This window comes from Kwoniella shivajii, chromosome 1 (genome assembly GCF_035658355.1).
Source record: "Kwoniella shivajii chromosome 1, complete sequence".
Classification (NCBI taxonomy): domain Eukaryota; kingdom Fungi; phylum Basidiomycota; class Tremellomycetes; order Tremellales; family Cryptococcaceae; genus Kwoniella; species Kwoniella shivajii.
In genome coordinates this window covers 2,433,764-2,448,362 of record NC_085908.1, presented here as the reverse complement: position 1 = coordinate 2,448,362, position 14,599 = coordinate 2,433,764, and the positions used below count along the sequence as shown (strand labels likewise).

The following is a 14,599-nucleotide window of genomic DNA, read 5'->3' as shown; positions in this document are numbered from 1 at the left end:
ATCATCCACCTTTTGGTCTTTCAGCCGTGACAGGCCGACGTCTATACGAGCCTCCTTTGTCCAGTCTTAACGGCTTGAGACCATTGATTATCCCTTTCATCCAAGGTAGGTTCTGGTATCACTGGGCTATCCACGATTACTTGGGGCGTCAGATCGATGGCTGCAGGGGTGGAAAGTAAAGCTTGTTGAATGGAAGGTGCTCCTACACCGTTATCGGCTTGTGATTCCGCAGATGTAGAGGGTGTTTGATTTGATGATTGTTCTTGAGGAGAATTTGATTCGATAGATCGGGTATTAGCACCTCCAGACTCGATCAATCCACTAGCTACGTCATCTGATTCATTCCCGATAACACCTTGTCCCGTTCCTGATGATGATGCTCCAGCTAGGTTATCTCTTGGTCCACCAATACCGTTTGAGACAGTGACTGAAGGATTGGAACCATCGACATTGGAGGAAGAAGGCGATGACGAAGAAGGAGAAGATGATGACGAGGAAGAGGATAATCCTAAAGCTTTTTCAGCTTGTGAAATCAGGTCGGCCATTGATTCTTTATCACTTAATTGTTTAAGTAAATCGGCTAAGCTTTTAGCTTCTTCTTTGATTTGATCAGATTGTTGTTTCAATTTATTGACAGTCATATCCCAGCCCATTGATGATGATGATGTCGAACCGCCAGATTTCCAGTCTTTTCCAATTTCGTTTTTCCAGCTTGACTTTGATTCAATCAGATGAGTTGTTATCTCATCTTTGATCAATCTTGGTGTACCAACACCTCTATATCCGAATGAAGTATAAACTTGAATCAAAGAAGCTCCTGCCCTAGCCATCAATAATGCATCTTCTCCTGTTGATACTCCGCCACAACCAATTATAGGTATCGAAGGTGGTAATAATGGTCGAAGTGTCTTCAACGCTTTTAACGCATATGGGAATAGAGGTTTTCCTGATAATCCACCTATTTCATCTTGTCTCGCTGAACAGAGCCAAAGAATGATCATTCTATCAGTATGTTAAAGGCACCGAATTTAACAACAAACTTCAATACTTACATGAGTTCAAATCAAGCTCTTTTCGCTTTACAGTAGTATTTGAGATGATGATGCCTTCAACTCCGCTACCTCTGACTGCAGAAGCTACATCTGCTAATTCATCTTCGGATAAATCACTTGCTACTTTAACTGCGATTTTAGGCAAACCATCTTGAGAAGCTATTTTGTTTCTTTCGGACACTACATCTTTTAACAGATTTTCTAATATTTGTTTACCTTGTAAAGCTCGTAATCCAGGTGTATTTGGACTTGAAACGTTTATAACGACGACATCAGCGTATGGTCCAAGCGTCCTAACACCTTTTATGTAATCTTCATTTGAATCTGCACTTGATGTTTTATTTTTACCTAGATTGACAGCTAATAGTTGACCTGGTCTTAATGATCTAGGTAATCCTTTTGGTGGTGATGGGTTTTTCGATAATGGTGAAGGGAATAATGATGGATGTGTTTGTGAAAATGATATTAATCTAGATCTTAGTTTAGATAATGTATATCCATGTCCTAATGAATTAAATCCATATCTGTTTATCGCGGCTGAATCTTCTTCCAGTCTGAAAAATCTAGGTTTGGGATTTCCAGGCTATACATAACAAACATAGCAAAAGTGATTAGACGCTTTTATGTGATATTCGTAAGAAGTAGCTTAGCTCTGAATTGACAACTCACTTGAGGTTCAGGTGTTACACTTCCTACTTCAACATAACCGAATCCAAGATCAAATAAACCGTCGATCGCATCTGCGTCTTTATCGAAACCAGCAGCTATTCCAACAGGATTTTGGATTGGGATTCCAAAGAGCTATAACAATGAACACGAACATGCCCTCGGAGAGTCAGCTGAAACCGATTGACAAGCGATACTGCCATTCCTGACACAGGACGATGCTGTGTTGCGAGGGTCTCTGCACTTACCTCAGCTTGTAATTCCTTGGCGTCCACACCCATATCTCTTGGTCTGGCCCATTTATCCCAGCTCAGAATCCTGACAGCTAACTTATGACCTTCCTCAGGATCCAAGCCGAATCTGACGACAGGCATAACAACATGTTCATGAAGTAATGATCTCGAATCATAGTAGTACGCTATTAATAGCACACCACCCGCAACGAACAAGGTAGAAGAGAGGAAGCGTCGAGGTCCGGAAGTTGTTGTTGACGCATGTCGTACCGAAGGAATCGAGGTCGGTCGAATGATGTGACGAGAGAGAATGGGTCTCCGTAATGAGGAGAGGAGGGGTCGGGACATTGTCGTCGATGGGCCAGTCCCTTTTTTGATTGAGCTCTGCAGCTAGATGATTGGTTAAGTAGATATTAATGTGACATCAATGATATATCAATGATATATGCACTTGGTTGATGATATCCCTCATTGCATTTGATACGAGTACTGAAATCAGATGAAATATGTACACGTCATGAGAAAATGCCACGTGCTTATCAACTTCGTAGTAAAGTATAAAAGGGGGGATCTCAACGTAAAAGTTGAGAAAGTCTAAATCCGAAGAGTCAAAAAGTGTAAATTGTTGGAAAAAACATCAATCAGCAGGACGAACATAAAGCAGAATGACAACGCTACAAGAGACAATCGTTCCTTCCAAGCGTGTAAGAAGGATAACAGTATTGATTTCTGGTTCAGGTAGGTCAAATCACCCCTTTTACCTTATCGTCCGGTGTTCTTTTCTATTGGGCTTGATCATTTATTTGTAAAGGCATATACAAGACCAAGGTCGCATTAACTTGAAATTGTGATACAGGATCAAATCTCCAAGCGTTATTGGATTCAGCATCAACACCTTCTTTACCTAATGCAGCTATAACATACGTTATATCATCACGATCAGCGGCATACGGATTAACAAGAGCGAAAAATTCGGTTCCAGCAATTCCAACTTCAGTATGCGCTTTAAAAACTTTCTTAAATAGAAATCAAGGTGCTGGAAGAGAAGATTATGATTGTGAAGTAGCAAGACAAGTTTTAGATTCGAAACCTGATCTAGTCGTTTTGGCAGGATGGATGCATATTTTGTCTGATAGGTTTTTAGATATTTTAAATGGTGAAAAACAACCTCCTCAACCTCCCGCTTTACCTCCTCCTAGACCTTCTTCATTACCTACTCAAACTGAACCTATCCCATCTGCATCGACGTCTTCTTCGACCTCGACTTCCGTCCCCAAAGAAGCTCAAGGACATGAAGGAAACACCAAATCATTGCCAGAACCACCTACAACACAAACTTTCCCTATTCCAATAATAAATCTACATCCTGCCCTTCCAGGAGCGTTCGATGGGGCCAACGCTATTGGAAGAGCTTTTGAAGCATTTCAAACTGGTGGAATACAACATACCGGTGTAATGGTACACAGAGTAGTGGCGGAAGTAGATAGAGGTGAACCTCTCGTAGTCAGAAACGTCGAAATCAAGAAAGAAGATAAATTGGAGGATCTGGAAAATAGGATACATGAGGTGAGTTCACTCAGACTTCTTGATAGCTACGCAAAATATATACATGTGCCGAATTGATAAGGGCGGGGGTTTGTATACGTTGAGTGCGGCATTATGCTAACATGGCAGTATTCAACTTAGATTGAACATCAAATAATCGTAGAAGGCGCAAAACTCGTATTGGAAGAGTTAGACAAAGAAGCTTGAGTATAGCAGATGTCAAGAACGGAAATAGTTTTCGCAGAAGTGTGATTATGCATTTTTATCGGACCCCATGAAGCATTGCGATTTTATACAAGATCTCCCCTTTTGTGATTGTCTTATTGAGGTTGTCCGGATCTTCCTCTGAGGGAAGATAACAGAATATCTTTTGGTTCTTCACCTCTCCGTTTAGATCTCAAATGATCAGCAAGTAGGAAAGCGACATCTATGTTGGGAACAACAGATTCGAGTCAGCAAATGAAAACGGAATCTAGGTCATCGGGATTCTTCACTCACCTAAGCCTTGCTCAAAATTCAATCTAGGATCACAATGAGTTCTATAGTTGAATGACAGGTCTTTATCTTCAAGTTGCATTGAACCACCAATACATTCCGTCTGTTCAGGAAATCAGCCTACCTGCTATTCGCGACGAGATGGCCCAAACTATGCAATATAGGCACTCACCACAGAGTAACCCTCCTCGTTCACTTCGCCCGTCAACTCCAGATGAACACCACCTAAGATCGTCCCTTTCTCCCTGTGTATAGCCATTGATTTCGTGATTTCAGTGATTATATCAACGAAATGACGAGTTTTGAGCGAAGGGTCAGTCTGAGATGATTTGGTACTGCAATGTCATCAGCGGTCATCCAGCCGATTATGAGATTGATGGATCTGTCAACTTACTTGCCGTGCTAAGGGAATCATCAGAATTCAGCTTCAACATGCTTTGACATAAGGCGCAGACAGTAGCTCACCATAGCATCACATTGCCAAACGACTGGATGATCCGTGTTTCTTACAGCGTCGATATGAGCTGGTAGGAACTGATCAACTTTATCTGCACCGTATCGTCCTATTAAGGTGACTTTTCCGGGGATACGATCAGGGTTGACAACTACATTTTATCGTCGATGTCAGGCAGGTTTCTATACAATACACTGGAACATCGCCGAACTCACTATCGAGTAGTCGAATGATCTCTTCTGGTTTCATAGAAGGTCCAGTTTTGATACCACTATATTTCCAGCATGTTATTAGCTAAATACAAACTTCAAGCTTAGGCGATAAGTGCTTACATGGGATTAGCAATTCCTCTGAAATACTCTACGTGCGCACCATCTAATTGTCTTGTCCTATCACCTATCCAAATGAAGTGTGCAGATGTATTATACCATTTCTCAGTTTGCTTATCCTCCATCCTGATATCCGAGAAAGAATTTTGCAGATTATCACCTGATTTAGGTGACTTGGAAGGTCGTACAGGAGAATGAGGGTACGATTCATTAGTATTGCGAATTTGTGATACTGAACGCGATACTGCTGGAGTTGAAACTTTTGATGAAGGAGGTGAGAATGATCTCGGTGATGATCCTGTTTCTGAACGTGTTAAAGCTTCTTCGTATTCCAATAACAAAGCTTCATGACTATGCAAGATCCTCGAGTCAGCTATTTCGCTTCGTGGGAGGTAAAGGCAGAGCTCACCTTGTGAAGAGATCTACTGTTTGAGTACCACCTCTCTCACCACCCCCAGCAGCGGAACCAGTAGCTACTTTCATGAAGTCCAAACTATCTTGTAGGCTTTCGATCATTGCTGAGAACGCCTTGTGAATCTCTGGTGATCTCACATGCGAGAAAGACCAATCGAGCGGTTTATGTAAATCAGCAAAACCTGATAAAAGCAAAGTTCGAATATAGTTCAATGTTGCTGTTGAATGGAAGTAGGCACTATCAGATACATCAAGTTAATCAGCCCGATCTCTATTTTATTGTCGCAGTTTTTAATGGCTTACCCTAATAACCGTTCGGGATCAGGAGCTCTATCTGATTTATCATATCCGTTCACATTGTCACCTCTGAAACTCAATATCTCCCTCTTTTCAGATTTAGTCTTTTTTGATTCATCAGATCCCGACGATTCATCGGGAACTTCAAAATCTACCATTTCTGTAGGTTTTGATCTTGGTTTAGCGTATTGTCCTGCGATACGTGCTATCCGTACTACAGGTAATCGAGAACCGTGTAGTATGATGAGGGACATCAGGAGGATTCTGCACAAGATGAGCATCAGCTCGGAAAGAAAGCGATGGAGAAGAAGAAGAAAACCACTCACAGAGATAGTTTATGTTCAATTGGATCCTAATAATGCTCATAAGCTGAGGTAAAGAAGAGATACTCAGCGCAACTTACCTGTGAGCAATCATCGAACAACTCTGCGCAGTCTCCCCCTTGTAGCAAGAATGCTTTACCAGCAGCGACGTCTGCTAGTTGGTTTCTAAGGCGATCGATCTGAGTGAGCGAGAATATGAATGTATTAGTGTGCATTCTCATCGACATTGATGAATCCACGTACCTCGACCGGAGATACCAAAGGAGGTAATCTTCGTAGCTTGGTGAGGACTTTATCGAGATGAGCTTTATCTTCATAGATGACATCCTGGTTTTTGTTTCAATTATCAGTGTCATGATCTCATTGGGCAGGAGATAGACGTGGCCCATATCCTATACACTATTAGGAAGATATGTAATAAGAGGAATATGAGCTTACTTGAGCTATAGGTTTCTCCCTCCAGCTGGAAGGTGACCATTCTTTTGCTGCCATTCCTGCGATTCTTAACTATTGTTGTTGGCACTGTTCTACCGGAGGTTCAAGGTCAGATGAAAGTGTATCTTAACAATGATGTTTCGTTAGATGTAGATGCCTTTGTTTTGTCTTTGTATTACTTGGTATCCAAGGGGATATCAAGCTAAGTCGGCTTCGTTGTATTTAGATAGAGATGGAAGCACTCGCAGTCATCTGCTCTTCGATGTGAGTGTTGTCTTCAGAACGAGTTGACGATTGCTTCTACTACTATTTCGACTGACCCAGGTGCATCTTCTTCACAGGATTTCTTTCAACTTTTTGGGTCGAAACGTCTCAGAACAGAGTGAGAAAGCAATTCGACCTCCACTTTTCGAGTCATATGTTGTTCAATCGCCTTGATTACGTACTCTGACCACAGTAGCGACCGTGAGAAATTACCGAAGGACGGTCACGTGATGTACTCTTTTATATCCCATGCCCGGACTTGGCAGAAAGGGCCCTCTTTCATCTTTTTTTTCAGTAGTCTGTGCGGTCTCAGTGCCACGGTCGAAACCCTCGTTCCTGTTGTTGTCGGATACATCATCACTCCAAGGTGATGATGGCATATTTGATCATTCCAGAGATCGCTACAATAAAGAGGGGGACTGGTGGCATTCTTGACATTACTTAAAGCTCTTCGCTTCCGAAAATGCATCGAGCAAGTCGTGTTCGATTCTAACAAAACAAGTTGTTATCTTGTCCCAAAACATTGATGTCTCCTCCCATAACAAAACGTTGATGCCGGCAGCTTTCCGTCCGGATGTCTTACAGGAGGAACACCGATTGCCATTTAAAGTTTTCACCGCGCACAATTTGTTATAGAAATAAAATCCCAAGCAAGGTAAAGCACCGCAGTAATGTTTCAGAACGCGTTTCTCTCAGTCTTAGATTGAATTATTCCTTCTTACTTGTCTTTTTTCACCCGGAAAGCCGCTACTCCGAATAATCGCAAAAGGACAATAAGAGGGGAGAAACCTTATGATGTGAGTTACGGTTGATGATAATATAATATCTCATTTCAAGGGAAATTGTTTTGGCAGAGAATGAGCGAGGATTCCCTGTTTTTTTCCCAATTCGAGGGGTCTTTCGGCTTTTTCTGTTATCTTACTTTTTGCCTGTTTCAGGAATATTATTCTTTCTTCTTTCCCATATGTTAAATGACGTTAAGCTGTACTCTCTGTTTCCAAAAGGCTGAAATGGAAGGTTTCTGTCCCAGAGTATTCATAATAGGGAATTGCCTAACAAAGCAACGCACAGAAATGAAATAAGCTACTTACATCTATACGTTATTCCCTCTCTTTTGATAGAAGAAAGGTTTTTCCATCGTGTTATATCATAAGTGGTTCACTTAATAACTTATACTTTTCTCTTTTCTCTTTCTTTGATATATTAATCATCCCATCAGAAGAGGATATATCATTCTTCTTCTTACTCATTGTGACGTGACGAATTGCTCAGTTCATCTAAACAGAAAATCTTACAAAGACCGGCTTCCTTCATTCCTTCAATTCTTCAAGCCAGAGAAAAAACAAACAAAAAGTGAACGAAATAGGACTAGAATAAAGCGCCACCCCGATCAAGCTATATTTCATATCATCTAGAAACATTTCATTCACATCACATCCATTCGACCATTCCTCATCATTTGTTATATCATCTTCGTGTTTTCTTTCTATCCATACGAATCAACATAACAATAGAATTCCTGAATTGTCGATCTTCCTCTTTAATCTAATTCATAAGGTATACGGTATACGGTATCAAACAGGAAGCAAGAAAACATTCCGAAGTCTTGCTGTTTATCCGGAGTGAGAACATCAATTGTGCCCGAAAAAAGAAGCAAGAAGAAGAATCATATTCCCAAGCAGTCTAGTCTAAATAACAAAGTTCAGTCTGACTCATACAGGATTGTGTCTATTTGTTTATTCTCATTCCTTCGAAATATCTCAAACATTCCGACGACTGCGACATCTCAATAGAATCTCAAATATAAATAAACATCTTCCGTCTCAGACATCTCTGAAGCAACATCCCATATTCTACATCACGCAACTTACCATATACATTTCATTCTTTTTGAATCAACATCGACACGTAAGACACTCAGATCTACACAGTAACCTAACACAATAATAGCAAGGACAAGATGTTAACACTACCGCCAACAATTCATCGGTTGATTTTCTTATTTGTTCTCGCAACACCTTTACTTTCAATCGCACTTCCTGCCGTAGCCGCTGCTGCTGCTGACCCGCCCAGTAAACTTCAACCTAGAGCACCTCAACCTTCGCGTCGTATGGGTGCCCAAAAGCGTGCGAAGAAGGTCGAACCGTTAAAGAAGAAAGATTATTCAAGTTTCTTGTGTCCAGGTGGAAGTGTAGCTTGTCCAATCCCTTCTTCGGATGATATAACACCTGAATCAGCAGAACTATTACAATCAAGTTTGAATTCTTTGGCTGATTGGTTCAAGATTGGGTTCGAATGTATTGAATTGGCAACGGAATTGAATTCATGTGGTGGTTGTTTAGCTCTTGGTGCAGGGTAAGTACTATCATTCTTCATTCTTCGATCTTCGAAAACACGCGTTTATCCGACAAAGGATGGCGATGGATGGGGATGGAGGGTCCTTTGCTTCATTATCGTGATCTCCCTCAGATCCACAAGCTAACGCGATTCTTTTCGTTCCGTCTCCATAGTCAAGATTGTTCTTTGATATCAAACGCCAAAGCAACAGGATGTGAATCCGGTACATGTCAGGTATACTCTTGTTTCGATGGTTACGTGGTTTCATCAGATAGGCAAACTTGTGTCAAGAAAGGAACCATGACGCCCGCTACTCCCATAACGGCTGTCGGCATCGATGATCCGAACCAAGTGGTCTTATCTTGATCGAGCGGATGATTGATCTGTATGCCCGTGATCAAAAACATTTTGGATTTCAGGACGCGTCAAAGCAAGGTCATCAGCAAGGCTCAGGAAAAAGCACATTCATTTCATGTAGCATCATGTAACATCACCATCTATAGAAGAAATATCTTCCAAACTCATATAGCAAATAACGGACATTATATAACGTTGTTCTTCTTCTTTTTCACCTCTTCGTCCTCGAAAGGGGATTTTATCCCTCTTCTTGCTTTACCTCTTCACATTATAATGGACAATCAGTACTTTACTTTTCATATATACATATACATATCGGGCGTCATCTTTTGTGCCTCCTTTCGCTTACTTCTTTGTCTCTCAGAGAAGGGTGGAAGCGATGGACATTGAATAATCTTGTACTTATCTGTAAACAATTTTGAAAACACAGAATTTTATAGAGGGCGTGATGAGAAGATAAAAATGAATATCATACAAGACCAACGAGCATCTGATTTGACTGCAACTTCGTGTACTAACACTCGCATCAAACGCTGGCGAACAAAGTGAAATGAGAGTGGATGCATACGACCTTTGCATCAATGGAATGATTTTATCTGATGATGTTTTGCATTGACATTAGATTGGAATCGATTAATTTCCGCTCGGACCGGTCAATGTTTTTGTACATTCCTTGAGAAAATCATTTAACAAGATTGTAACGAGACTTCACGAGTTAAGTAGCAAAACAAAACTGCACGCTGTAGTCTCATATAACCATAGCAAGCATGTCATCGTCCACGGCCACTGCAGGGGTATCTAGACCCAAGATAGAATATGTTATATTTGACATGGATGGTTTACTGAGTGAGTTACAATCTCATTGATAGAATGGACTCTTGCTGACCTTATTTGGCACATATTGCTTAGTGTGAGCTTGCTTTCACATCTCTTCAAAGTCTATTATCCAGCCATGATAGCGATACTGATCTATACGCATACAAATACGATGCGTTTGATGTATCCACAGAGATTCAGAGGTCGGTTTTTTTTTTCCCTCTACGAAAGAGAGTTGACTATGTAAGGAGCTGACAAGTATCCTTCTTTTTCAACATTGAACGTTATCTAGCGAATATATACCCAAGTGACGAGTGAATATCTAGTTTTCACATCCCAGTCTTGAGTGCTTGTGTATCATCATGCTAATAGACTGATGACAGATAACACTTTGGCACGATATGGTTATAAGATGACATGGGAGATCAAAGCTGGAGTTATGGGTAAGAGTGAGTGACATTAAGTTCTCATATCATCTCTCTGAGTTATTCTGGTGCACGAAAAATCCCGAACTATGATGCTCAGCTGTTTTTCTGTGTGGATCATATGCTGATGTATGAAATCTTCTACAAATAGCATCATTGATGGCAGCGGAATACATTTTATCACATTTCCCAAAAGCGAAAGAAGACTTTACACCTGAACAATGGATTGAAGAAGGTAACAAACAACGAGAAGAGCTGTTTAGGAAAGTTGAACCTATGAGAGGTGCAGCAGCTTTAGTGAAAGGTTTGGTGAGTCGTCATCACCGCAGCACACTGCGTGTCTGGAAACGTACGAAGTGTTTTTGGACAAAGGACATGATTTAACTGATACTTGAATTGTATGACATATGTGATATAGTTTGATGCTGGAATCCCAATCGCTCTAGCTACAGGATCCACTTATGAGAATTTCCAATATAAGACTGTGAGTGTAGATTCAGTCTCGATGATAGGCTTACTCCCAAATTTGCCCGAGTCTCAATGCTGATAACATGCGCTTGTTCCGATGTTAAGACTCACTTACCTCATATATTCTCATTGTTCCCTCCTTCGTGTATAATAACCGGCGATTCGAAATTAGTTAAGCCAGGTAGAGGAAAACCTCAACCTGATGTTTTCTTAGTTGCTGCTCAAAGTTTAGGTAAGTGATGTTACCTATATCTTGATTTTCCAGACTCTGTTTTCTACCTTGTAGTGGAACATTGCTGATTGGAATTCTTCATATCACCGTGTTTTATCGTACAGGACGAGATGTGGGTACAGCGGATGAGTGCACTCCTGCACAAAAAGAAGAAAGATCAAAGGCTATAGTCTTCGAAGATGCTAGACCTGGTGTCATGGCGGGTGTGGCTGCAGGAATGAATGGTGAGTTAAAGACCAATTCTTTGGAATTTGTTTTCGATCTCCGATCTCAATGGTGGGGGGAATCAAAGTCTCTCGAGTATGATGATCTCCTTGAAACATAATTCCCCTGATGATAGAGAAATCCACGCTGATACCAAAATCCAAATCGTAGTAATCTGGGTACCTGATGCAGAATTATTAGCATTAGATCCTAGTACTACTTATGGTGCTAAACAAGTATTGGCACATTTGGAAGAATGGAATCCACAAGAATGGGGTTTACCACCTCTGGAAGGATTCAACGTGAGTTATCATCAACCACTTTCCGTAAAAATGTGAAGGACGAGCTCATTTTTGTACTGCTATAGCATCACCCCCCTGCGGCATCTGAAGGTCAATGATCATTGGATTGCATCGCGGAAAAGTGGGAAATTTACAAACTTGTAGAGATAAGAGCAAAACCCAAGATGCATATTTACAAAACTTCATTTTCTGAACTACTACGGACTTGCCTCACAGCCTACGAGATCACCCTTTGAGCCAGTTGATTCTGAGTCTTTTTCTGCGCACTTAAGCTTCAAATCCTCTTAAACCGTCAACGATTCTCCAGATACCCCAAGCACCTGGATCTGGTACTTCTCTCTTTTTCAAATCTTCCTGATTGACATAAGCACCTCTTCCTGCTTTAGCCACTAATTCCTTAGTCTTGTCAGCTGCTGCATGAGCGTCGTCAGCAGCTCCGCTAAGACCTTTGGAAGGCAGCGAAGCGATGAAAGCTTCTAGAGGATCAACTAAAGTTCTAGAAGGTGGTCTCGCTCGGGTGTCTATAGTTATGGATTGAAAGAAAAGGATTTGATCAGTATTGCATCAATATTTCCGAGGCTATAATCAAGTGAAGGCGGAGATCGCTTGTGCGAAAAGAAGAGTGAGAAGTCAAACTCACATTTATAAAGAGTAGTCAGAGCTTCTTCAGAAGCTTTTGACCAAACTTTAAGAGTAGTTTTGTTTTCACCAGAAGTAGATTGATCTCTTAAAGCTTTGCCTAAACCAGCGAAGAAAATAGAATACAATGCGCCTGAAGTACCACCCATATCTTCTTCTACTACTTCTGCTATCACACCAATATCTTCAATCACATTTTGACCTTTTATTTTACCTGAATCAATTGCTTTCAAGATCGCTTTAGCACCTGCTTCCAAAGTTAATCCTGCATCTCCGTCTCCTGCAATTTGATCTTGTTCAGTCAATTCTGGTTCAGCTGCGATGAGAGCTTTACAAGATCTTTGGATGGCAGATATAAATTCTCCAGAGTCGGTAGCTATTGACCGTGAGATGGCCTCATGTCAGCATTTCTATTTTCCTTATCTAGGAGGAGGATGAAATCTATCTAGAGGATACGCACGGGCGAGATCGGCCTCTTTAGCGGCGTGCTTTTGAGTAGCGGCTTCTTCAACTTTTTCACCAATCACTCCAGGTTCTTTACCTGATGACCATGACCAACCCGGAGCACTGGCGGGCGCATCGAGGTATTCCAAAATTTGAGAAGAAGAATAAGTTGAAGATTCAGATTTAGACGGAAGGAGAAGAAGAGAAAGTGAGAATCCTGGCATGTTGAGTGATGTCATGTATGTTCCAGATAAAACTCTTCGAACTTTGATTGATTTGTTTTGAAGCCATTTGACAGCTAAAATATACGCATCAAGCGATCAGCTTTCATCATAATGTATGGTTTTATCGAGTCCTTGTGATATTGAAATGAATATATATACTCACATTCTCCTGTGATACCACCAATTTCTAATTCACTGATAGCTCCCAAGTTATTGACGAGCAAAACGACTTCATCAGAACCATCATTCTTAAATGGAATATAAGATCTTTCAGGATCATTGGTATTGGTAATTTTATTCAACATGCTATCTACTAATTCAGATACAGTTGGAAGATCAAGTTTGTGTGTACCAGCTTCATTGTGAATACCCATTCCCTTTTTTCACAAAATCAAAAACAAGTGTTAGCATGTTCGTTCTCACTTTACATCTTGAAGGAATGAGTGCTCACTAATTCGAGCTGGTTTTCATCAAGATGAGAATCACCTGCTTTGGTACCAGGGACCTATATTGCAAGAGGTAAGTTCATGATTCTCTGTACCCCAAGGAAAGATGAGGTCGTCTTCAAACCTACATGACAATGATCAAGTCCAATACCGATTGTACCAATTCTTGAAGTGACGTATTTAGCTACATCTTCGACTGAATCTAAATCTGCTCCTGAATCCGAAAGAGCTGAAGCAATCTTGTAGACTAAAATTGTACCAGCGAGACCTCTAAAAAGGGGAATTCAAAGATGTTAGTTGATCAATTGAAGAGTCGAACAGATGATATAATAAAGGTGATAATGATGGATGTCAAACTCACCTTCGTCCAACTATAGTACCTTGTTCTCTACTGACAGCTACATCATCCTGCACTAATAGAACTCTAACATCACCAGGTTTGCCAGAAGCTCTATATTGTTCAGCTGCTAAACCGAAATGTAATGCGTCCCCTGTATAATTCATGACTACTATCAAAGCACCTTTTTCACCTGTAACTAGTTCAACACCTCTTCTGATTTGAGCAACGTTTGGTGAAGCGAATATGTTTCCGCATACCGCCGCATCCAGTAATCCGGGTCCAACAAATCCAGCATGAGCAGGTTCATGTCCTGATCCACCTCCTGAAAGAAGTGCGACTCTAGATTGAGAAGGAGGTGTGTAAATCACTGAAGCAACAGAGAAACGGTCATTATTAGTTGATCATTACTGATGACTACAATCTCCACTGGATATAGCTATCAATACTCACCTCGTTGTCCCTCATCAAGCTTGATATTGGGGTTCAAGTTGACTAAACCCTTGAGAGAATCTACAACGAGAGTAGAAGCGTTATTGAGTAGATGTTTGTCTATTATACCGTATCAGCTCTCGTCCTTCAATTTTAATGATTGCATTTGACTAAGTATCAAGCTGAACTCACGTTGAGGTGCCATTCTGATTTTACTTTAGGTTTCTTAATTTTATTCAAACGAGTATGACAAAGTCAAAGAAGAAATAAGAAGACGGAAATGAGATAATCAATAAGCTAAATTACGCAGAATCGGTGCACGAAGGGTAAAATGAATCTCTACTTTCTCTTATTGTTTCATTCGTTCACTTCTTCCGTGTTAACTCTGTTCATGAGCACTTGACATACCTCTCTCTCTCTCTCTGTCGG

The 14,599-nt window shown here is 40.8% G+C and overlaps 6 protein-coding genes across 6 annotated transcripts; 3 read left to right on the top strand and 3 right to left on the bottom strand.

Moving 5' to 3' along the window:
• Nucleotides 1–41: 41 nt before the first annotated feature.
• On the bottom strand, nucleotides 42–2,299 carry IL334_000915 (dihydroorotate dehydrogenase (fumarate); the record flags this gene model as incomplete). The annotated part of the gene is made up of 4 exons (XM_062932677.1): nucleotides 42–976; nucleotides 1,053–1,635; nucleotides 1,722–1,853; nucleotides 1,967–2,299. The coding sequence occupies 4 exons, from the start codon at nucleotides 2,297–2,299 to the stop codon at nucleotides 42–44; spliced, it is 1,983 nt and encodes a 660-aa protein (XP_062788728.1).
• A 317-nt stretch (nucleotides 2,300–2,616) lies between these two features.
• IL334_000914 (uncharacterized protein) lies at nucleotides 2,617–3,703 on the top strand (the record flags this gene model as incomplete). The annotated part of the gene is made up of 3 exons (XM_062932676.1): nucleotides 2,617–2,689; nucleotides 2,808–3,517; nucleotides 3,638–3,703. 3 exons carry the CDS (start codon nucleotides 2,617–2,619, stop codon nucleotides 3,701–3,703), a joined length of 849 nt encoding a protein of 282 aa, XP_062788727.1.
• Nucleotides 3,704–3,816: 113 nt separating this feature from the next.
• Nucleotides 3,817–6,300, bottom strand: IL334_000913 (uncharacterized protein; the record flags this gene model as incomplete). Its single annotated transcript, XM_062932675.1, has 13 exons — nucleotides 3,817–3,923; nucleotides 3,995–4,094; nucleotides 4,164–4,326; nucleotides 4,386–4,393; nucleotides 4,457–4,596; nucleotides 4,661–4,716; nucleotides 4,778–5,125; nucleotides 5,184–5,426; nucleotides 5,492–5,749; nucleotides 5,812–5,837; nucleotides 5,889–5,987; nucleotides 6,052–6,135; nucleotides 6,247–6,300. The coding sequence occupies 13 exons, from the start codon at nucleotides 6,298–6,300 to the stop codon at nucleotides 3,817–3,819; spliced, it is 1,686 nt and encodes a 561-aa protein (XP_062788726.1).
• Nucleotides 6,301–8,467: 2,167 nt separating this feature from the next.
• Nucleotides 8,468–9,210, top strand: IL334_000912 (uncharacterized protein; the record flags this gene model as incomplete). Its single annotated transcript, XM_062932674.1, has 2 exons — nucleotides 8,468–8,862; nucleotides 9,018–9,210. The coding sequence occupies 2 exons, from the start codon at nucleotides 8,468–8,470 to the stop codon at nucleotides 9,208–9,210; spliced, it is 588 nt and encodes a 195-aa protein (XP_062788725.1).
• A 1,219-nt stretch (nucleotides 9,211–10,429) lies between these two features.
• Nucleotides 10,430–11,746, top strand: IL334_000911 (uncharacterized protein; the record flags this gene model as incomplete). Its single annotated transcript, XM_062932673.1, has 7 exons — nucleotides 10,430–10,466; nucleotides 10,594–10,751; nucleotides 10,861–10,926; nucleotides 11,016–11,142; nucleotides 11,247–11,366; nucleotides 11,518–11,648; nucleotides 11,714–11,746. 7 exons carry the CDS (start codon nucleotides 10,430–10,432, stop codon nucleotides 11,744–11,746), a joined length of 672 nt encoding a protein of 223 aa, XP_062788724.1.
• Nucleotides 11,747–11,915: 169 nt separating this feature from the next.
• On the bottom strand, nucleotides 11,916–14,375 carry IL334_000910 (dihydroxyacetone kinase; the record flags this gene model as incomplete). The annotated part of the gene is made up of 9 exons (XM_062932672.1): nucleotides 11,916–12,169; nucleotides 12,289–12,663; nucleotides 12,748–13,029; nucleotides 13,119–13,332; nucleotides 13,407–13,460; nucleotides 13,530–13,671; nucleotides 13,763–14,108; nucleotides 14,192–14,290; nucleotides 14,363–14,375. 9 exons carry the CDS (start codon nucleotides 14,373–14,375, stop codon nucleotides 11,916–11,918), a joined length of 1,779 nt encoding a protein of 592 aa, XP_062788723.1.
• Between the last annotated feature and the right edge of the window lie 224 nt (nucleotides 14,376–14,599).